Genomic DNA, 22933 nt, shown 5'->3' with positions numbered 1-22933 from the left:
AAAGGCAATGATTGGTCTTTCCTATTTCTGGTTTTTAAACCTCTTAAGGAGGTGACTCTTTTTCCCATGCTTTTTGATTTCTGTAAAGACTTCTGAGGCCCCAGAGGTGGGCAGGGAAGGGTTCCACCTGACCTCATTTTCCTCCACACCGAAAGCCATGGAGCTCCTGGAGGAGGTGGATTTGCTAGATGGGGAGCTGTAGCAAAACCAACCATATCAGTTCTGCTTTCTATTTATGGGACCAGTGGGGACACTCTCGAGTGCTCACCAGCCCTTTGCGGGATCAGGATGGCTGCTTTGAAGCTGTTACAGCAACCAGGGGGGAACAGAGGCAGGTCCTGGCTCCTGAGCCACCTACAGTATCCAGCTGCTCTCTGCCAGTTGTGTGGCTTGGCCCCAGCGATCAGCCAGTCCATGCCTCAGTTTCCCCCTGTATAAAATGAGGACTGTAGGGGAGCTCATCACGTGAGGTTTAAACAAGTACAGGCAGCCCCCAGACCAAGTCGTGCAGAGCAGAGGGCCCCAAGATCAGGTCAAGGTCAGAACCAGCTGGAGAGTCTGAACCACAGGAGGTGGCACTGGCTGAGTCCAGTCAACAGACAGAGGGTGGGCTCTGGCGTGTCCTGCAGCCCTGGCACAGGTGCTGAGCTGGAGAAGGGAGCCAGCCCTTCCCCAGCAGGCCTGGGAATGTGCCTGGAACCCACCTCCCAGGTGGCCCATGGGGTCCACCCTCCACTCTGCTTCCCTTCCTGCCCCTCCCTGCCCCCACCCTTCCTGGTCCCTTCCTCCTCCCTCCTGTCCGCTCCATGCTGTCTCTCTGCTGCCACCCTGTGTCTCCCTCTGAACACAGAGGGGGCTCCCTCAAGCCCTGCACGCTTGCCAGGCACACAGCCGTCACACAGTAGCCTGCCACCCAGCGCCAGCAGGCACATACACAGACACGCATGCACATGTGCAGGTGCACACACAGACACATGCACTCACGTGGGCACACGCAGGTGAGTCTGTATCTAATGACAAATCCGTCTCCTCAGCCACAGCTCCTCCCTGAGGAGCCGGCTCAGACCCTGTCCCAGAGTGAATCACAAACACACAACCTTCAGCCTTCCTTTGGGGTTTGGCTTTGCCTCCGACAGCAGGTGTCTCCCTCGCCCTCACCCCAGGCCCCCTCCTTCCTTAGGGCCCCCCCCGACCTCCCTCCTCTATTGCCATCACCTGTGCTACCTTTGGGGCCATGGGCTCCTCTTCCATCAGTGTGGTGGCCTTGTAGGTGCTTTGGGGCAAGGGATTGCCCATTGTACCAAGGAGGCTCGGGCTGGGGCACAGAACAAGGAGGTTTGAGGACAAGAGACAGAAGCAGACCTGTTGCACCTGCAGTGCTGTCTCTCCACCTCCGTGGTGGTGGTGGGAGGTGTTTATTGAATATAGTGACAATGCCAACAGCTAACATTTACTGAGGTCTTACTCTGTTGCCAAGACCTGGAACAAGACGCTTTTATTAACTCGTGTGTTAACTCACTTAATGAGCACAGCAGGCCTGTGAAACTGACACTGTGATATTCATGGACACAGAAATGATCCAGCATGAAGAGTCCACAGCCACACAGAGGGCGATGGGGCCAGATGCAGCAAAGCACTCTGACCTCAGAATCCCCCTTCTTATCCCCTAAACAAGGAGCTCCAAGTGGGAGGTGGGCTTCCCAGTGTCCCTGAGCCTTTGCAAGTGGCTTTGGAAGTCAACAATCCATGCCAGGGCTAGGGGCAGAGCTGGAAGTCAGCCCCCAGCATGAGCACGCCTCCCTTCAGACTGCTCGCCATCCCCAAAGCCTGTGTCTTCTCTCTCCTTCCTCCCCTCTGCCCCCAAACTCCCAGGAGATGCACCACAGAATATATGGGCGCAACATCCGAGAGCACCCCCTCCTGCGTCCTGCCTCAAATCTTTAAGATGACCCGAGTGGGCAGGAGAAGGGTCTGAGAGGAGAAGACCCTGTTAGTAATTAAGTCTCATGCATGCAACAAATGCATCTACGGGATTGCCAGATAAAATGCAGGCGGCCTCGTGACGTTTCAGACAAAGATACTGTGTGGGGCTGTTTTTCATGACTGAGTGTAGGCAGGCAGTATGCATGCAGAGAAGACTTTCTCCTGCTCGTAGTCTGGGGGACTCAAAGGCATGGCACCCACGAAAGCCGGGCCCTGGGGAGGATCCCACGGTGGGTGATGCATGTGAGAGCACCAGGGGAGGAAGAAATCACAGAAAAAAACAGAAGCTGGATAGTGATTCGGGCTGGGTTGGTTCTTTTTTTTTTTTTTTAAGATTATTTATTTGAAAGGCAGAGTTACAGAGAGAGATAGAGAAAGAGAGGAGAGAGAGAGATATCTTCCAACCACTGGTTCACTTCCCAAATGGCTACAATGGCCAGAGCTGGGCCAGGAAAAAGCCAGGAGCTTCTTCCAGGTCTCCCACGTGGGTGCAGGGACCCAAGCACTTGGGCCATCTTCCTTTGGCACATTAGCAGGGAGCTGGATTGGAAGTGGAGCAGCCTGGACTAGAACCTGCACCCAAATGGGCTGCCAGCACTGTAGGCTGCAGCTTTAACCCAATGAGCCTCAATGACGGGCTTGTTCTTATAACAACTCGCTGCACAAGCTTTCAGGGTCCCCAAGAGCTGCCTTAACCCCTAGCCCAGTGTTCTAAGGACCTCTCAACAGCCCCAACTCAAACTTCTCGCCACCTCCCGTGACTGCCAGTCAGCACACAGGCTCCCAACACATGAACCCCTGGGGTCACACCCCAGCTATGTCCAAATTATAGTGTTAAAAAAAAACACAACAGTGTTTTCTGTATCTGAAATTGACATTCACTTGGGTGTCTTGTAGCTTCACAATCTGGCCACCCTACACATATCCCAACTCTGCAGCTCACTAGCTGTGGAATTATGGGCAAGTAACAACTGATTAGTGCTTCCTTGTCCCCATCTCTGAAAGATGCGTCAGAATTGTATCTGCCTTACATAGGGGTGTTGTGAGCAGCGAATGATATTTGTAGAATACTCAGAACAATGCTTGCTCTATCGTAAGCCCTATGCCAGTTTTAACCATTATTCATGTTATTCTTACTGCACAGGATAACATACTAGCTGGTGGCAGAAAGGCAAAGCTGTGACAAGACTCCCACCTGGAACCATGGGGACTCTAGAACAGGTCTGCACATCAGTGCAGTACAGATCTGATGAGAGCCAGTGAGAGAGGGACAAGCGAGGCACTAGGGAGCAGGAGGAGCTGGCTTCCGATTGGATAGGATCCAGAAACAGGAAGTACTCACAATGGGCCAAGCATCATAGTACATAGTAAGGAGAGAAAGGAGAAGCTGGCCAGATCCAGCCCCCAGGGAGCTCACAGCGGAGACAGCACTGAGCACCGTGTGCATCCCTGGAAGTGGGCACCTGGTCTATGGAGGACAGAGAGGTGGGGGATGAGAAGGAGAGAGGGCTTCCTGGGGGTGACAATAACCTGAGTCTGAAAGAATCACCAAGGCCATCATCGCCTTTGACTGGAGAGAGGATGCAATTGCTGCCAGCTAAGAGTCAGGGCAAAGACAGTCCCAGCAGAGGGAACTCTGCAAGCCAAAGTGTGTAGCTCTGAAAGGGCAGGCTGTCCTCGCCGGAAGGTGCAGAGTCCAGCTCAACCAGAGCTTGGGGGGAAGACCAGCAGGGAGGCAGCCTCGTCAGGGGGAAAGCCAAATGCCCTCCGTGGTAGGAGCTGATTTTATGGAGCCCTTGAATGCTGTGGATAGCTGGGGTTGATCTTCCACGACAGTCACCTGGCCATAACAGAGGCAGAGTGGACTGCAGTGGGGAGAGTGTGGATGCTGGGGCCCCGTTCTGAGATTCCTCCAGGAGCCTGAGGCTGGGGGCAGCCAGGAGCAAATCAGACCAGAGGCTGCTACTGAGTAGCAGGCGCGCCTGTCTGCTGGAGGGGAGAAAGAGTGCGGCGTTGTCTCACCCAACACAAGGCTCACCGCAGGCACCTCCACAGCAAAACACAGATTGCCAAGGGACAAGCATAGCAAGGTTCAAGTTTATGTCACCAAAGTTTTACTGACGCGAGAGCCTTCAGGAAAACAAGATCCGATGACCCAAGGCTTGGGCTCAATCAGAAATGGGCAGTTGTGCAGAAAAGTGATTGACCCAATGGCGATAAACCGTGGGTCAGGCTTTCTGTCCCGCTTCCTCTCGGCCTCTCTGGGTTCTTCGCTCCTTCCACCCACGTATAGGACAGGTCCAGAATAAAGAGGTTTTGATCCACTTTCAGAGGAGGTAAGCCACAGAAATGTGTGTGGCCAGCTGTCACACAGAAAGGCACAGTGTCAGAAAGGAAGATTTCTGTTTCTGCTGCTTCCCTAATTTCCAAGGGGCCTTACTTTGGGGCTTCGTGTTCTGAGTCCTGACACTGCACAATCAAACCACCCCCAATACCGTGAGTGAGCAATCTAGGCTGGGCTCAGCAGAGGAGATGCAGCCTGCCAGAAGTCACTGAGCCCCTGAGACCAGTTTGTATGCCTTCACAGGGTACCAGAGACTGGGTTATGATGCACAGACAGCTGTTGCTCTCAGTTGTGAGGGCTGGGAAGTCCAAGTTCAAGGTGCCGGTGTCAGGTGTGGGCCTTGGTGCTATATCATCCAATGGCAGAAGGCAAGAGGATTAGTGGGAGGGGGGCGAGAGATCACACGCATGGCCTCAAACCCCTTTATAATGAGCATCAGTCCATTCCCGGGAGTGGAGCCCTCTTGACCTCAATGCCTCCCATGAGGCCCCACTCCCAACACTCGTACATGTTTTTAGGGGGCACACATTTTAACCACGCAGAAGCCAAGCCAGGCAGGGCAGCACAGCATCACCCCCAGAGAACAGCTAGGTTTGCCACCCGACTCCTGATGGGCACAGCAGGGGACGAGGAGACTGACGTCCACTTTTCTAGGGGTCAGAGCAGCAGACTTCTAAGGCCCAGACACCCTGCCCATTTTCTTCATGGGATTGCACCAGGCTGTGTGGAGCATCAAGAGCACACACGTCTGTAGAACCCTGGAGCCTCTGGGAAGCATCTCCCACACATCTCCCTCAAGCCTGCCTGTGTTTTGGTTCTTCTATTCTCTGTTTTATAAATGAGGAAACCAAGGCACAAGGAGACTGAGTGACTTGCCCATGGCCACGAGCTAGCAAACGTGGGACCCAGCTTTGGAACCCAAGCAAAATGAACAGGGCAGTTGGGGAAGAAGTACTTTAGTTGCAGGTGGTTTTTTATTTTTTTTTAAGATTTATTTTATTTATTTGAAATGCAGAGTTACAGAGAGAGAGGGAAAGAGATCTTCCATCTACTGGCTCACTCCCCAGATGGCCACAATGGCTGGAGCTGGGCCAACCCGAATCCAGGAGCCAGGAGCTTCTTCTGGGTCTCCTATGTGGGTGCAGGGGCCCAAGCACTTGGACCATCTCTACTGCTTTGTCAGGCTCATTAGCAGGGAGCTGGATCAGAAGTGGAGCAGTCAGGACTTGAATAGGCACTCATATGGGATGTCGGTGCTGCTGGTGGAGGCTTTACCCACTGTGCCACAGTGCCGGCCGGCCCTTTGCAGGTTGTTCTTATCCACAAGGAGAATTTGAGGTAGGAAGTGATGGGGGAGGGGCGGGGGGAATGAAACTGGAGGGATTGGGAAGGACCAAAAAGTTCAGACTTTTCTGATGGCAGTTTTGGGGAATTTTTCTTTCAAAAAAAGATTTTCAGCCTGCGCTGGATGAGTGAGTGACTGAGCAGGTGGATGGATAAGCAGACTCTGTGAGGATCACCCCGGCACAGCGCAGGGGATTGGAGCAGGAGGGAGTGAGGCTGAGGCGTGGTGATCCCTGCAAGAAATAATGAACCCCTGAGCCAGGAAGACTGAAGCAGGAAAGGACCCACACAGCTGAGAGAGGTTTCAGGGAGAGATCAGGGGGCTTAGCAATGTGGGATAAAGGGAGTGGGGCCCAGAAAGACGCCAGATCTCAGACTTGAAAACTGAACGGCAGTGCTGCTACCCAAAATAGGGACCATGGGGAAGGCACGGCTGCTGGGGGAGATGGGGACTTTGGTGGCAGACAGGCTGGGGGCCATGGCCGTGGATAGTGGCATCGTGGCTCTGGAGCTCAAGGGAGAGGTCTGGGCCAGACATGATTGTTGGGGATTTATCATGTCAAAGATGGTGACCACATCCACAGTGAGTGGAGGTTCTCATGGATTATGTCTAGAATGAGACAACCTAGGCAAAACCGGCACTTAACACATGGCAAGAAGGCGAGGAGGAACAGCCACGGCGGGAGGGAGGAAACCGGGAAGCCAAATTAGGTTGTGTCTATGTCCTACCATTTCATTAGCTTCTTAGTACTTATCTACAGCAAACCTTATATTAGGTACTAGGTGTTGTGTATTGTCTGTCTCTGTCCGACTAGAATAGAAACTCCACCAGGGAAGGTGCTTTGTACCCCCAATGCTTAGAACAGAGTCTGGCACATAGTAGGTACTCAACACAAGTTTTCCAAATGAACGGTGGGCCAGCACAGGGAGCCAGCCCCTGGAAAACCAGGTCTTCCTTCCTGCTGTCTTGATGTCTGCAGTTCTGCACTCTGGCCATGAGGTGGCGCATCTGTGCCAGTGAGGGAACTACTGGCTGGTATTGCACAGGACCTAGAACTTGAGAGTTGGGCGTGATGCAAGAGTGCGGATCGGATCCGGACAGCAGAACTCACGCATGCATTCCCTTAGCAGACATCGCTAAATCACCAACCGCAAGCCAGGCTTTGAAATGCAGGGAGGGGAACGGCAGGGGGAAGTGTGCCTGTCTGAATCCCACTGCCCCAGCACCTCGGTGTCTGGGGGCCTGCGGGTAAGAGCAGGAGAGTTGACTTAACAGCTGGGAGGGGCTCTATCTGTAGGGGACACTGAACTTAATAATCAACATGTGTGTCAGCCTTTACAAACCTGTCACATCTTTTTGTGTCATAAAAGCGAGCCTCATAACTCTGCAATATAAGTATTTTATTATCCCACTTCTCAGGTAAGAGGGCTATGGTTATCAGAAAAGATAATATGTCCATAATCAAACAGCGGTGGACTCACACAAAGTTCAGCCCAGCAAACATGTTTGCCGTACCACGCCCTGTGATACAGACTAGGGGAGGGGCAGGCGCCCACAGATATTTCCGAAAGTTGTGTTGAGATAGAGAAGCAGAAGGTGTGCACACAGCTAACAGGGAAAGTCTAGAAAGACTTCCTGGAGAGGGGCCCTCTTAGCTAAGTCCGGGTGAGATTGACCTGGGGGAAGCGGGGGAAAGAGAACTCCACGTTGGAGCTACGGAAGAGGCCTGTACAGATGGCACGGAGGCCGGCTCTCAAAGCCAGCACGCGGGATGAAGCGTGTACCTTTCTCCCCTCCAGCCCAGGAAGGGGGCCGCCGCCAAGCCCAGGGGTCCCACACATGCTGTCGCTGCCCAGAGCAGTGCTTTTCAAACGTGGATGTACATGCGAATGTTCTGGGAGCTTCTGAGGGTTCAGATTCTGGCTCAGGAGGCCCGCAGTGGAGCACACACGTCTCATCATCTCTAACAAGCTCCTGGGCGATGCCGCTGCTGCAGGCAGCTGCACCTGCGCACTGGCTCGGGGTAACCAGGGTCTCAGCATCAGCTCCAGCAGGGAAGGCCGTGTCTGGCTCCTGCTCAGCCCTCATACCTTCAGTGGGACACACAGAGAGCTGATGAGAGAAAAATGCGAGGATGAAGGCAGGGAGGCCAGGGGACGTGCAGGCTGTGCAGGACTGAAGCCAGGGGTCTGGGGACACAAAGGATGCTGGAGGTGGGAGAAGTGCTCATTAGGATGAGCCCGAGGCCCTGGGGCCCTCCCTCCCCTGCAGTCAATGCTGGAATCCCTAGCACAGGCTCGACCAGCTGCCCACCCCTTCCCCAGAGACCCTGGGGCCTAGACAGATCACCAACAGCAAAGGCGTATGAGCTACCAGCTGCAAACTTCTTCTTTCAATCTCACCCAAGGGTCTCTGACCTGTTACCTCTGCAGTCTGGGCTCCAGACACATCCGACTGGGGTCCCAGCTCCCCTAAGTGCCCTGGAGAAGACAGGCTGGGGATCACCACCAGCACCAGGCCATCCCCAGCCCGCGCTCCGCTCTGCAACACAGACCCAGCTTCCCAGGCAGAGAGCTCCTCCACAGCTTCCCGGAGGGCTAGACGGCCTCTCCTCTTTGCCCACCCCAACACCCACTCGTCCCACTCTGGCTGGCCCCTGCACCTGCCCTCTCACACAGTATTGAAAAAGCTCCAACCTCAAAAGTCAGTGCCAAGCATGGCCAAGTCTCCTGCTTGAGATTTTCTTTCAGTCATTCAACAGATATTCATTCAGCACCTGCTATGTGCTGGGCCAGGTGCTGGGGTGAGGAGGGGGTGGCAGGCACTGATGCCCCAGGGGCAGCAAGAGCCAGAAACACTGGCACTTGCAGGAAACCCAGAGGAGTTCAGATTTAGTTCTCAGTACACGGGGAAGCTCTGGAGGGGTTAAAACTGAGCAGGGATACCAACGGATTTGTGTCTTTAGTTTTTTATTTATTTCTTTAAGACACAGACAGGGCTCCTATCAGCTGGGTCACTCCCCAAATGCCTGCCAATGCCCAAGGCTGGACCAGGCTGAAGCCAGGAACCATGAACCTAATCCAGGTCTCCATGGGTGGCAGGGACCCAACTAGTTGAGCTGCCTCCCAAGGCGCCCATGAGCAGGCTGCTGGGATCAGGAGTGGGGTCAGGACTCAAACCCAGTTACTGCAATATGGTTTGTGGGTGTTCCAGCTGGCATGGTAGCCACTAGGCCAAGGGCCCACCCCCAGGTCCATGCTTTTAGGGGACCACTCTGCTGCTTTGTGAAGAAATGCACTGTTCGATGAGTGCTGCTTCCAGAGGGCTGAGTATCTGAGGTTCTCTGCTGTCCAGTCTGGGGGCAGGAGGATGGCCCAGTTGACCTCTGCCCCTGCTTGCTAGGCAGTAGAACCTTCCGTGTCGGTGCTGCCGCCTCCTGCCATCGGCCATGCGTCTGATGGCACGGACACCAGTTGTCTGGACTGGCAGAAGAGCTGGGGAAGTCCTGGAAGCCCAGGCAGGGCCCGTGTAGGTGGCCACGTGGCCCTAGAGGAAGCCCCAGGGCACCACACTAGGAGAGTCTGCCCAGCCTGCTCCAGTGGAGTTGGCCAACCTGGTACAAAATGAGCTTGACACTGAGTGGTTGCTGGGCACAGAGGCAGCAAGTGGGCCAGCCGATCCAGAATGGGAGGGAAGTCCTCTGAGCTCACTGCACCTTGCCCTCTGTTCAGCCAGTGTGCTGTGAGAAGGAGCCCAGCCCTGTGTTCCAGTCCAGAAGTCCAAGGCCTTTCCTGGGATCGCTTCTTAGAGACAGCCTTGGTCTGGGCATGGCGCAGGACAGCTGGCTGCAGAATCTTGTCTCCCTCAAAGGGAGAGAAAGAACATTGGTTCATAAAACAGATGACAGCTTTGTCCGCCCTGGCTGGAGCCTGAACACAGCTCCCAAGCCCACTGCACCAGCTCCTTGTGCTCCGTGGTCTCAGTTTTCTCGTCAGTGCAGAACTGGGCTCTGTGACGTCTTCCCGCCGCACCTTTGCACCTGCCAGTAGGCAGGGTCTCCCCCTGCACACAGGGAGAGGGACAGTGCCCCACACTGTCCCCCCGCGGGGCCCCCACACAGTGGCAGGTATCAGGCAGGGAGGGAGGCCCCCAGCCACCCACCCAGATCAGGGCAGATGAGCCCAGCCACCCGCACAATGGTGGAACCTTCACTCTTGATCCGGTGCCTCTCCTACGCCGTGCCCAAGGAACCAGTCTGCGTGCGGCATTCGCACTCACGCCTGCCCCTGTCGGAGGCAGGGCTGCGGCGTCCCAGGCCAGCTCCCGCTCTGGGATCCACTCCATCCCCCAACAGTTAATGCAATATTTTTCCTGACTGACAACAAGCACAACACCAAAACAGCCAACTATTTTTATCTCCAGATTAATCACAAAAAGGCTAACGCTTCCACCTTCCTTGTGATTAAAAATTAGGAGACCAAACTCTGTAGTGGTTCGGGATAATAACCAATCCTCGGGGTCGGGGGTGGGGGCATGAATAATGCATCTCCAGGCTCGGCGACTTCCTCCCTCCCCACTGCCCCAGCGCTGGGCTGAGTTGAGTGGAGAGGGAATGACCGCCTCCTCCCATCTGAGCTGCAGCTGCCCAGGGCTGCTGGTGATTTCCGCTCAGCCCGCAGCCCCCAGCATCCTCTCTCCTCTCCCACCCCTCCCTCACCCCCACCCCCACTCCCCCATCTGGTGTGCAGTGAGGCGAAGGCCCATCAATAATGCATGGCTACACGAGTAAGCAGCGTGATAACCACTTATTTGGGAAGATGTAATCAGGCCCATTCTGAGGGTGGATGTTTGTGCGTGCGCGCCTGACTACTCCCCCAACACAGCGCCCTGCCCCCCCTTGCCAGCACACCCTCTCATCTAGAATCCCACAGCACTGGAGGACAGCCCACCCTGGGACCCCCTGGTGAGCTTTGGAAAGTCCCGATGGGGTGGGCAGTTTGGCCTGCTGGGTTTGACTCCCAACTGCAGCTCCTGAGTGCTATGGCTTGGGGGTGGGGGAGTGCAGCAGGTGATGGCTCAAGTAATTGGGATCCTGCCATCCCATGGGGAACACCTGGTTTGAGTGCCCAGCCTCTGGCTTCAGCCCTAGTGGTCAGGCTGTTGCAAGCATCTAGGGAGTCAACCAATGGATGGGACTTTCTCTCTAATGATTTTTTTCTTTTAAAATATTAAGTTCTGCTGCCCAGGGTACAACTCTAGCCATGGAGCTTTGGCTAGCTGGGGTGGCCTGGCAAAAGCCCATCTTAGGCCCAGCAACTGCCAGGGCTGGAGGGACTGGCACAGAGCTTCCCTAGGGCTGTCACACTTCCTGGGGAAAGGAACACTGCTCTCCTGTCTCCCTGCTCGGACCTGGGGTGCCGTCCCTAGCCCTTCACCGCCAGGGAGGAGACGAGGCTGGGTCACAGTTCGTTCTGTTCTGAAGCTCAAGGAGCCTTTTCCAACATTTCCGGCCTACAGCAAGCTCAGGGAGCCTGAGCGCCTCCGCCTCCGGGGACAGAAAGGGCAGGAGCCCCAGCCCTCGGGAAGGGTGAACGCAGACCCCTTCTCCCCACGCCCTGGCCCGGTGCAGGCAGATGAAATCCCTGTTGTCAGCAGCCAGCTCCACCCACCGCGGACGGAAAGCCCTCATTAGCCTCCCCTGTGCTCTGCGGCCACGCCCACGCCAAGGAGGCCTGGGCACTAATGAGAGGGTATAGAGGGGGGTGCGGATGCCGGCGGGGGGTCCTCATTGTCCAGCCCAAAAGTACTACTTCCTCCAACCTGGCAGCTCCAGGGCCTCCTGGGGAGGCCTGGCAGGAGAGCACAGGGGCCGTTGGGGTTGGATGAGGCCAGCTTCCTCCCTGGGCCAGGATCCCGGGTGGAGCCAGGGCTGGCTGAGTCGAGTCAGTGATGGGGTATTGGAAGCCCTGAGGGGGTTGAATATCCTCTGGGGATGTGGCACCGTGGCTGCGAGGGCGGGAGCAGACCTCCCCCAAGGCCAGGTAGCAAGCAGACGGGGCGACTCCCCTGAAGCCGGCTGCTGTGGAAGGGGCTCTGGATCTCGGCGGAAGCCTGCCGGGGTTGGCGAGGGGCTCCTAGGCGATACTGTGGGAAGGGGAGGCGCTGGGCACCATCCGCAGGGGCGAGGCTGAGGAAGGGCTACTATGCTGACCAGCCCGGGGCTGCCACACTGGCGCGTGCTTACCCCAGCCTCCAGGCCCCAGGTGCCGAAGTCTGCTCAGGGCTTCCTCTGGGAAATGTGCAAAAGGCCCTTAGGGCTGGGTTATCTGTTGTCCAGACGCACCTTCACCCTCTCGCTGAGAACACACACAGCTCACACTTCTGCTGGGTCACGGGCGGGGGGCGGGGGTTGAGCCCCACTCAGCCTGCAGGAAGGCCACAGGCATTCCTCAGGGGACAGTCACCTCAGGGGGCCTCCAGGGAGCCCCGCCCCTGCTTTGGCTTGTCCAGGGAACAGGAGAAGCCTGAGCCCCTCAAGTGTCTATGAGCATAAGCACTGCAGGGCTGTGTGTCCTTAGGCAAGTTACTTGGCCTCTCTGGGCCTTTTTTTTTTTTTTTTTTTGTAAGGCAGAGTAACAGAGAGGCAGAGACAGAGAGAAAGAGGTCATCCATCCACTGGTTCACTCCCCAAATGGCCGCAGCAGCCGGAGCTGGGCTGATCCAAAGCCAGGAGCTTCTTCCAGGTCTCCCATGCAGGTGCAGAAGCCCAAGCACTTGGACCATCTTCTGCTGCTTTCCCAGGCCACACAGCAGAGAGCTGGATCAGAAGTGGAGCAGCCAGGACTCAAACTGGTGCCCTTATGGGATGCTGGCACTGCAGGCGGCAGCTTTACCTGCTATGCCACAGCACCAGCCCCTCTCTGGGCCTCTTTGTAACCGATGCTCATCCACCATCCTAACTGCCAGTCCCATGGCCAGTCTTGGGATCATCGTGGGGCCTCCACTGGGACAGTCAGTGTCTGTGGAGCTCTGCGCTGGGCACTGTGGGGCCACGCTCCAGGTACTGAACTGCCCGCCCTTCCTGTCACTACAGACCCCTGGGCAGGAGCCACAGGTCCCCAAGCACACCGCAGAATACAGTGGGAGAGCACGGGCGGAGTCGCTGGAGCTGCTCTGAGAGGAACAAAGCTGCCTTGGCCTGGAGGGGCTGCCCTGTGCCCTGCCGAGCATCAGAGGCCTGGCTTGCCGCTCTGGCTCTGCCTCCCGCTCACCGAGGGACCTGGAACAAGTCCCTTTCTTGGTGCACCTCAGTATCCGGAACTGTGCAATTGGGATAATAGTAATGTTAGTAATGTTTACCTAGGATTAAATCAGCCAGCAGATGTGAGATGTGACAGTGCTTTGTTGAAAAAAAAAACAAAGTTGAAACGGAAGAAACTGCAGATCCTGTCTGGGTGGGGAGAGTGGCGCCTGCCTGGTGTCCTCCCCGCCTGGTCCTGAACAGGAGGGAGCAAGTGACAGGGCCCTGTTGGCCCCCAGACAACAGGGACGCGTGTGTCGGGATTACTGCTTGTGCTGCTGCTGTCGTCATAGCACAGGGAATTCTGCATTTTATGCAGGCATGTCCACGGCTGTCTGCCACCAGCCCCGCCCAGCCTGCCACCCCCGCCTGACCCCTCACTCTCTCTGCAGTGCCACCCGATGACCCCGTCATCCTGGGAGGGCCGGTGATCAGCCTGCGGGCGGGTGACCCCCTCAACCTCACCTGCCACGCCGACAACGCCAAGCCGGCTGCCTCCATCATCTGGCTCCGAAAGGGCGAGGTCATCAACGGGGCCACCTACTCCAAGGTGAGGGGGTGGGCCGGGGGTGGGGGTTGGGGAGGGGAGGCTCTGTCTCTCCACAACTCTCCCTCTGTCCCCTGCAGGCCTTTCTGTTACATTTCCCTTCTCTTACTCCTCGTCTCTCTGCATCTTTCTCTCTCTGTCCCTTTTTCTGTCTCCTGCCATGACTCTCCCACTAGTTGTCGGACTATCCCTCTTAAGAAGCTGTTTGTTTCCTGGAGAGACAGAGAGATCTTCCATGTCCTGGTTCCCTCCTCAAATGTCTGCAACAAACAGGACTGCGCCAGGCCAAAACCAGGAGCTGACAACTCAACCTGGGGCTCCCGCGAGGATAACAGGGATCCAGCGACTTGAGCCATCCCTGCTGCCCCCCAGGATGAACATTAGCAGGACCCTGGGGTCAGGAGTGGAGCCGGGACTCGAACCCAGGCACTCCACTGTGGGATACCAGCATTCCAAGGGGCGTCTTAACTGGTGCACCAAACACCCACCCCCATCCTGTTTTTCTTTACTAAATCTGGGGAGCTTTCCAGAGCTACCAGGTGAGGTTGTTTATTCTGCCCTTTCCCGTGTGCCGGGCTAGGGGCCAGGACTTGCTAAGTGCTCACGGTATCCAGCCCATAAGCACTTAGCAAGTCCTGGGCTCTGCCATGCCCACCCACAGGAGAGCTTTTCTAGTTCTTACCAGGTACCACGGGCTACACGTGCCCTGAACTGGCCCTTGTGTTGATCATGTTTTTCGTGTTCTGTATTTTTTTTTTTTAACAGGCAGAGTGGATAGTGAGAGAGAGAGACAGAGAGGAAGGTCTTCCTTTTGCCGTTGGTTCACCCTCCAATGGCCGCCGCGGCTGGCGCACTGCGCTGATCCAATGGCAGGAGCCAGGTGCTTATCCTGGTCTCCCATGGGGTGCAGGGCCCAAGCACTTGGGCCATCCTCCATCTGCACTCCCTGGCCACAGCAGAGAGCTGGCCTGGAAGAGGGGCAACCGGGACAGAATCCGGCACCCCGACCGGGACTAGAACCCGGTGTGCCAGCGCCGCAAGGCGGAGGATTAGCCTGTTGAGCCACGGCGCCAGCTTGTGTTCTGTATTTTCCAAGGGGCCTTGTAGAGCCAGAAAGGGACTGCACCCCCAGGGTCAGTGAAGTGTGGAGGCCGGGCCACCATGTGCCCAGTGCACGCCTTTCATCCACAGAGCCCTGACCCGGAGCCCACAGCCCACCTGCCTCCCTGTATCAGTTGCCTCAGTCCTGGACGCCGTCCTCTGCTCGGCACCTCCCCAGCGCTAGGGGTCAGACAGCTGTGGACCACCCCACAGCCCACTCACAACAGCTGTCTGATCCCACCCCGTTCAGCTGCCTGCTCCCTCGTTCCTTCCCCATCCAACCACAGTGAAGGCCCTGCCCACCTCTCCCCATCCCCCGCCCCATGTGGCCCTCAGTGGCCTGCTGAGCGCCTCCTCCAGGAACTGTGAGTATCAAATCTTACGGCCTCACCATCTAATCGGTACCCTCACCAAAGCTGGATGAAAACAGAAGCCAGGGTGCACCTTGAAGCAGCCTCCCAGGGCTGCCCCCAGGGAGGTTGTGCACAGGCCCGGAACAGAAGTGGGAGCCACAGGGACCTTGGAGGAAGGCTTGTCCCGTCTGTGGTGTCTACCGCAGAACTGGGGGAAGCAGTTGCCCTGAGCTGTCAGCGGGCACCACTGGGGCTGGCACTGTAGCTCCATGCGCCCCATCCTGTCACTTTCCTGTGCTCCTCCCATTGCTCAGACAATGGGTAGCCACCGCATGAGCTCTGAGCTGCAGCTGGGCCAGGGGAACACAGTCCCTGGGTCCTGAAACTGGGGTTCCAAGCCCCCAGAACCCTCCTCTCCCCAGCTCTCCTGGGCTTCAGAGGGTGGGGCAGTGCATAACCTGTCCCCCAATCTTCACCCACCACTGGCTCTTCCCCCAGGACCCTGGAAAGCTAAGCCAGGCCTTTGCTCTCAGAGCTTGGCCCCACCCAGAGACCAAGGCAAACTCCCTCCCTTTCTCCTGCAGGAATCCAGGTGGGGTTTAGGGGAGCAGCCTTGGGAGACAGATTCTTGGCTGGTATCCAGGACTGGAGCCAGGCGGTGCTGTTATGAAATGCAGACAGAAGACCCAGGGAGTAGCCATCCAGAGGCAGTGAAAAGGGAGGGAAGGGTTCTCCTCCCAGGCAGGTGCCTATCTAGCCCCTCTCTGAAGCCAGGCCACCCTGGGCCCTGCCCAGAGTTACATCCTGCAGAGCCCATGGTATGACTCATCTGGTGAGAGATCAAGGTCACCCTACAGGACCTGTCCTAGGGCCACCTGGACCCCAGCATGGTGTCCCCAGCCTACTGTGAAAGCCCCTGAGGGAAACTGCATGGAGCCGCTGGAGACCAGGAGGGGGCCCTCTGCCCTCCACCCCCAAGGGCCACTGGGGGACCCCGGCCCCTTCCCCTGGGGAAGAAGACAGGCAGACGAAGTGCCCTCTAGCCCTCCCCGACCCCGCACAGGCTGGCCATGCCTCTGAGACGTGCTGCCCTGGTGGCCTGGGTGTCAGTGTGAGCCCTGTTGTTGGGCGGGGCCCTTGGCACTGCTCACCGGGGACTTCCAGGGGAGTGTCTGGCAAGGCCTCTCTAGAGGTCATGGGCACATGGCCATGGGAGGACAACCGGGCTCCTCTCTTGTTCCTCTGGCTTCTCAGGGCCAGACCCCCCACAGTGGAGACCACAAGGCATTCGTCTGAGAAACCAGTGATCCAAAAGCTGACAAGAAAGCCTGTGTTCGGAAGAGGAGGGGAGACTATGGGCTGAACCCAGAGAGAAGCCTTCCCCAGGAGCCAGCTTCCTGCCCCACCTGCCCCCTCCTAAGCCGGGAGGAGGAGGAGGCGGCTCTGAGCCTGGTGTGTGCAGCAGGCAGGAGGACTGCTTGGCCTTTCCCAGGTAGCACCTGCAGCCCCGCCACCCCATGACCCCTCTGCCTCCTCCTCTGCACCTGCCTGGGGGCCACCCTCTGGGCTCCACAGCCTCTTTTGAGCCCCTGCTCAGAGCAGCTCTGGAGAACCTGCCCCCAGGAAATGGATGGATGCCCACCCCCACGGCCACACTCCCTACTACACCCACGCCTCTCACTCAGCCCTGGCTGTGAAGGGCACCCAGGCCAGCGCTAGGGCTCAGGCTCTGTCTGGATCCATCCCCAGGCTGCTGGAGAGGGATGAGTAAAATAAATAAATAAGGGACATGGCTGGTGGGGGAGGGGGAGGTTGCAGAGCGGAGGCCTGGTTGCCAGGCAATCAGGCCCACTGCAGGACTTCCTAGGCTGTTTGCATAGCAATGAGCTTCCAGGGTTGGGGCACCCGCCCACCACATTCCCTCCAACTGCCCATCTCAGAGGGCCCAGGCTGGCTGTCCAATACCCAGCATGCGCTCTGCCCTCCCTGGGCCCAGCCTCCCAAACCACTGCTGGGAAACCAGAGGTGAACCCTGGCTCCCACTTCCTGGGACAGGGTGCAGGTGCACAGGCAGGAAGCCTGTCGGATCTAGGATGAGCCAGGCCTCACAGTCACAGGAGCAGTAAGGACACAGGCCAGAAAGCAGGTGCGTGCACAGAGACAAGAGAGGGACAGAAACCCACCTAAGGAGAAAGATGCCCAGGTGCGCTCATTCTGGGCACGGGACAGCAGCCCGGGACTCGCAGGCTGGGCCTGCAGTGTCCTGTGCCCGCCACGCTGGAGGTGCCAGAGACTAGAGGCCTCCCATTACTAATTCACTCCCCAGAGCCGATTTGCACCCTAGTGACGGCTACCAAAGCAGAAGATGGGGGGGTTGGGGGGGCAGTGCCCAGGGCCTGTCCCCGGAGCCCAGCTCAATGAGGGAACAAGGAGTGAGGGAAAAGGGAGGTAGAGTCAGGGAGCTGGCAGAGGAGCGGAGCGGCTGGGACAGGAATCATCCTGTGGTGGAACGGTCCACCTGGACAGCACCTGCCAGGCCACCGAGTCCAGAGGCTTTGTTTTCATATGACGAAAGTGACCATCAGGGGAGATTTTTCAAAGAAGAATGCAGCAAAAGAAATGAGAACAAAGAAAGAAGAGAGGAGACCATCAGGAAGAAATGGGAGGTGGAGGAAAACCAGGGTACAGACAGGCACCCCAGCTGGTCGGCCTCCCTGCCCACAGTGCTCCCTTGGGAGGCTGCCCTGGCTCTGGGGTTCCCCATGCCAGGGGGCCAGGGGAAGGTGCTCAGGGCCTTCCTGGGGCGTGCAGCTTCCCATGCTCTCCCTTGTTTAATAAACACATCTCCCCTTCTTCTCTAATTAGGTGGAACAAACAGTTTGAACCAGAATTTTTATTTCCCAGAAAAGCGTGCGGCCCGGACCCAGTAAATATGTCATTAGTCATCGTGGCGAGGCAGACAAGCACGTCGGATCGGGGAGGATGGAGGCATCCGAGGGCCTAATTAGAGCCCCAGCTCCTGGCTCCCACCATCACCACCCTGCCCGGAGCCCAAAACCCGGAGAGACTCCTGGCAGTCACACTTCTGCAAATGTCCTTTGTTAGCATCCCTGGAAAAGTCTGGAACAAGATATGGAAGGACAATGCCCGTCCCCCTCCTCCCAACCCTCCTCACCCAACTCCTTTTGTGGTACGTTAGCCCCTGGCCCTCGCCCTGTTACCTCCAAGACTGCCCCGAGGCCTGCTGGGACTGGCTACTTCCCAATCTTCCAGCACTGCTCTCGGGCCTGGCTGCGAGGCCTGGGGCCACCTCCTCCCATCATCTCTGGGAAAGAAACGGCTATGAGACCTCGGCCAACAGGGCCTGCCTAGAGCCCAGGCCCTGCCCGTGTTACAACACACAAGAGAAAGCCCAGGGCCTCCACCCTGCTCTGTGGCTCTCTCTAGAATGCCTAGCCTTGGCTTGGCCCAAAGCAGGATACACCAGTGTAGACTAAGGCTCAGCCAGGTTTACCCAGTGCTGGAGGCCACAGAGAAGGACCAGAGGGCTGGCTGCATGTGGCTGGACCTCGCTGGGGGCTGCTTCATCTTCCTCACCGTTCCCGCACCCCAAGCATCTCGGGGAAGTGGGCAGGGCGTCATAGTTCAGGGTCGCAGCCAGCTCTGCCCAGCAAATCCCTAACTCCCTTTGAGCTCAGTTTTCTCTTTTGCACAGTAGCAATAGCGCCCCCTGCCCCGCAGGGCCCTGGCGAGAATTAGACCATGCTGTTGTGAGTCCACGGGAGGGTTTCAGGAAGTGGGATTCCTTAGTCTACCCCCTCACTCCAATCAGAGCAAAACAAGACTGCATCCAGCACCCAGCCCTGGAGGGAGCTAAGTGTTTCAGGGCTGAGCCAATCCCCACCTGGAAGTACCCCCAACCCTGCCCCTCCCAGCACACCTGCCTTAATGGAGCCCCAGATTGGTGGGGAGGTAGCTGAAAAGGGTGCAGGGGAGGGCACCCACTGCTGGATGACACTGCGGAAAAACAACGAGGGTGGAGACCAGTGGCTGTGGGACTTCTGTCTGTCACTGAGCGCCCCACCCAGGTGCTCGAGACCACAGACGTCCACTCGCTCTGGAGGATCCTTCCCTGCCTCTCCCAGCCCCTGGGGACTCCTGGCATTCCTTGGCTTGTGGCTGCCTCACTCCAGCCTCTGCCTCCCACTTCACACAGCCTCCTCCTCTGTCTCTTTGCTTTCTCTTAAAAAGGCCACACAGCCTTTGAGTTGGGCCCCACTGTAAATCCAGGATGGTGTCATCCTGAGGTCCCTAATGGATTACTGGCAACCAATCTGCAAAGACCTTCTTTCCTATTCAAGTTCTGAGGTCCTGGGTAGACAGGAATGTGGGGAGATTATAGCTCAACCCACAGCAGGGCCCTGGTATTTGCTTTACCACCAACGAGAAGGGTGAGTGTGGTCCAGTCCTGAAGTCCCCCTCAGCATTACCTGTCCCCTCTCATGTCAAGTGGGAGGTGATGTCACCTGTCCTGCCTACAGCTTGGTTGAGGTTCTGATGAGGTCAGAAAGTGAAATGACACAAGAAGTTGAAAGGGCTTGTATAGGGCGCCGTGGTGTAATAGGCTAAGCTTCCTCCTGCAGTGTCAGCATCCCGTATGGGTCAGAGCTGTACTTCTGACCCAGCTCTCTGCTATGGCCTGGGAAAGTAGTATTAGATGGCCCACGTGCTTGGGCCCCTGCACCTGCGTGGGAGACCCGATAGAAGCTCCTGGCTCTGGATTGGCTCAGCTCCAGCCATTGTGGCCATCTGGGAAGTGAACCAGTGGATGGAAGACCTCTCTCTGTGTCTCTACCTCTCTCTGTAACTCTACCTCTCAAATAAATAAATAAATCTTAAAAAAAGAAAAGAGTTCATATAGGTAAATAATCAAGAGGTCATTGTACACGGAATCTTCCTGCGTCCCCACACACCTCCGCCTGCCCCTCCCGCCATGCCAGACAGAAGACTGGCGCCCCTCACTTCCTGCAGACTCTGAGACTCACCGGGGTGGTAGAGGTGCAACAGATGCGTATTCGTTTCCATTCATTTCTTTTGTGCCTTTGGCCTACTTGTCCAGGCCGGTTTGCATACAGGATGACAAACTCACTCCCTCTTCCTTCCACAGCCCACTGCTCAGCCAGGCCAGGCAGCCATGGGTGATGCCACACTGGTCCCCCTGGCTCACCTGAGCTGACCCCTCTTTCCATGGCTTGCCTTTCTCCTCTCTGAGCTGCGACCCGGCCCTCTCCTGGCCACACAGGCCATCCCAGGCCGGTGACACAAAGGCTTCTCTCCCTTCCCCGCCCCCAGACCCTGCTGCGCGATGGCAAGCGTGAAAGCATTGTCAGCACCCTCTTCATCTCCCCTGGTGACGTGGAGAACGGGCAGAGCATCGTGTGCCGCGCCACCAACAAAGCCATCCCCGGAGGAAAGGAGACCTCGGTCACCATCGACATCCAGCGTGAGTACTGGACGGCCCTGCCAGGCCTGGGGTGGGAACCAGTGGCAGCCCTGCCCATGACCAGGGCCACTGGGGCTCGGCCGGTGGGTATGTACAGAGCTGAAGGGCCATATTGTCCTTCTCACTGTCGTGTGAAGCCACCTCATTTGCAAACTACATTTCCACACCTTTACAAGGTGGAGCTTCTACACGGGTCAGTGTGGCCAGCTGCTGGCTTAGCCAGATGGACCCCCACCCTCTGTGGGCGAGGGAGTCAAGGCCAAGTGCTGGGGGCTGAAGGGCACTGAGGGCTCCAGGACAGGTGAGCAGCCTTGGGCACTGCGGAGGGTGTCCTGGGCCACCCCCATGGCAGGGTTGGCCAAGGACATGGAGGTAAAGGAAGAAGATCAGCTGCCGGGCAACTCATGCTTTTTTTATTTTTAAAGATTTATTTATTTTATTTGAAAGGCAGAGTTACAGAGAGGCAGAGAGAGAGAGAGAGGTCTTCCACTCTGGCTCACTCCCCAGATGGCCGCAACAGCTGGAACTGTGCCAATCCGAAGCCAGGAGCCAGGAGCTTCCTCCGGATCTCCTACATGGGTGCAGGGGCCCAAGGACTTGGGCCATCTTCTACTGCTTTCCCAGGCTATAGCAGAGAGCTGCAGCAGCCAGGACTCTAACCGGTGCCCACATGGGATGCTGGCACTGCAGGCTGGGGCTTTAACCTGCTGCGCCACAGCGACGGCCTCAGCTCGTGCTTTTTATGAGCTTTGTCTCATTACCTTTACCGTGATCGTTTGGAAGGCATAATGACTATGGTCCCTATCTGGGGAAACAGGCATAAAAAGGCCGATCAGACTTGCCCAAGGCCATTTCCAGGCCCACCCGCCTACCTTTCCAGAGCCCACCCCAGCAACTGCTCTCTGCTCCACATGGTTGGTTAGAATCAATCTCGACCATAACCATGCTTTACACTCCCACCAGCACAGCCTTTCAAAAGTCAGCCAAAGGAGACTCTTAAGGACATCCTAAAAGTCCCCTAAGTGTCATACACTCAGAAGTGGACATCTCTGGCCAGCACCGTGGCTCAACAGGCTAATCCTCCACTTTGCAGCGCCGGCACACCAGGTTCTAGTCCAGTCGGGGCGCTGGATTCTGTCCCGGTTGCCCCACTTCCAGGCCAGCTCTCTGCTATGGCCCGGGAGTGCAGTGGAGGATGGCCCAAGTCCTTGGGCCCTGCACCCCATGGGAGACCAGGAGAGGCACCTGGCTCCTGCCTTGGGATCGGTGTGATGCACCGGCCGCGGCGGCCATTGGAGGGTGAACCAGCGGCAAAGGAAGACCTTTCTCTCTCTCTCTCTCTCTCTCTCTCTCTCTCACTGTCCACTCTGCCTGTCAAAAAAAAAAAGAAGAAGAAGAAGTGGACATCTCCTCCCTTAGATCAGCCCCCTGCTGTGGCCCGGGGGGCCAGCTGGGGCTGCCTGACCATAAGGCTATGAATGACAAGGTTGGAGCTACAGGCTGTCAATCATGACCTCCTTAGCATTTCATTCATTTTAAAACAAGTGCATAGGGCCAGTGTCTTGTGGCATAGCGGGTAAAGCTGCGACCTGCAACGCTAGCATCCCATACGGGTGCTGGTTCATGTCCCGGCTGCTCCACTTCTGATCCAGCTCCCTGCTAATATGCCTGGGAAAGCAGCAGAGGAGATCCAGGGATCTGGAGCCCTGAGGGTTTTGAGAACCCGTCATGGCAGCCAGACAGCCGAAGTTCCCACCTTGGGTCTAGAATCCTGGCTGACATTGTGTGGATTCTAGAGGGCGGAAGAGGAGGTTATAGAGGTAGCTGGGCTTTAGACACCCAGACACAAAGGTTGAGCTCTTGGGGAAAACTTTGTCTTCTCTATACTGCCACAGCCATTAGCAAACCCCCTGACCCCCCATACACCTGTACCTCCCCCCACAACTGCTCTCCCATGCACACAGACCCAAGGATTTTTCTTCCATTCCCCATCCAATAAAAGCCCTGAGCAGCAGAGCTGTTTTCAAACCTAGAACAAGAGAGATGGAGGGAGCTACTGGGAACTGGCGTTGGGACTAGGGCCAAGGGAGGGAGGAGCCTGGGCTGTGACATTTAAGGAAGTGCTTACTCTGAAGGTCCCATGAGTACACCGGTGGGCCCTGATAAGGAGGACCTCCTTAAATGTTGCACCCTAGATTCCACCCTCCCCTGGCCCTGGCACTCAGTACCACCTGCTTCTGCCTGGGAGGAGCTAGGACTTGGAACTTAGGCCCCACAGTTAAGAGGAGGCAGAAGCTGCAGGGTCATATGCTCCAGCTCCAACACCCATGTACTGGGTTGGCCTAAGCTTGTAAGTTTGTTCCAAGGAACTCCACTTCCCAGTCTGGTTTGACCAAGTGATGTTCAAGATCCCTTCCTGCTCTGGGACAGATCATGGATAAGCCCCAAGTCAAATCA

The 22933-nt window shown here is 56.9% G+C and overlaps 1 protein-coding gene across 1 annotated transcript in view; it reads left to right on the top strand.

The window, feature by feature from the left end:
• Window positions 1-22933, top strand: part of KIRREL3 (kirre like nephrin family adhesion molecule 3) — a 111749-nt gene that overhangs the window by 67667 nt on the left and 21149 nt on the right. Inside the window, exons 4-5 of the mRNA XM_062198461.1 lie at window positions 13365-13522; window positions 20326-20476. Coding sequence (XP_062054445.1) covers window positions 13365-13522; window positions 20326-20476 — 309 coding nt within the window. The remainder of the gene's footprint in view (window positions 1-13364; window positions 13523-20325; window positions 20477-22933) is intronic.

Source organism: Lepus europaeus, chromosome 7, assembly GCF_033115175.1.
Source record: "Lepus europaeus isolate LE1 chromosome 7, mLepTim1.pri, whole genome shotgun sequence".
Classification (NCBI taxonomy): domain Eukaryota; kingdom Metazoa; phylum Chordata; class Mammalia; order Lagomorpha; family Leporidae; genus Lepus; species Lepus europaeus.
The sequence above is the reverse complement of the archived record's forward strand: the minus strand, read 5'-3'. Positions and strand labels throughout refer to the sequence as shown.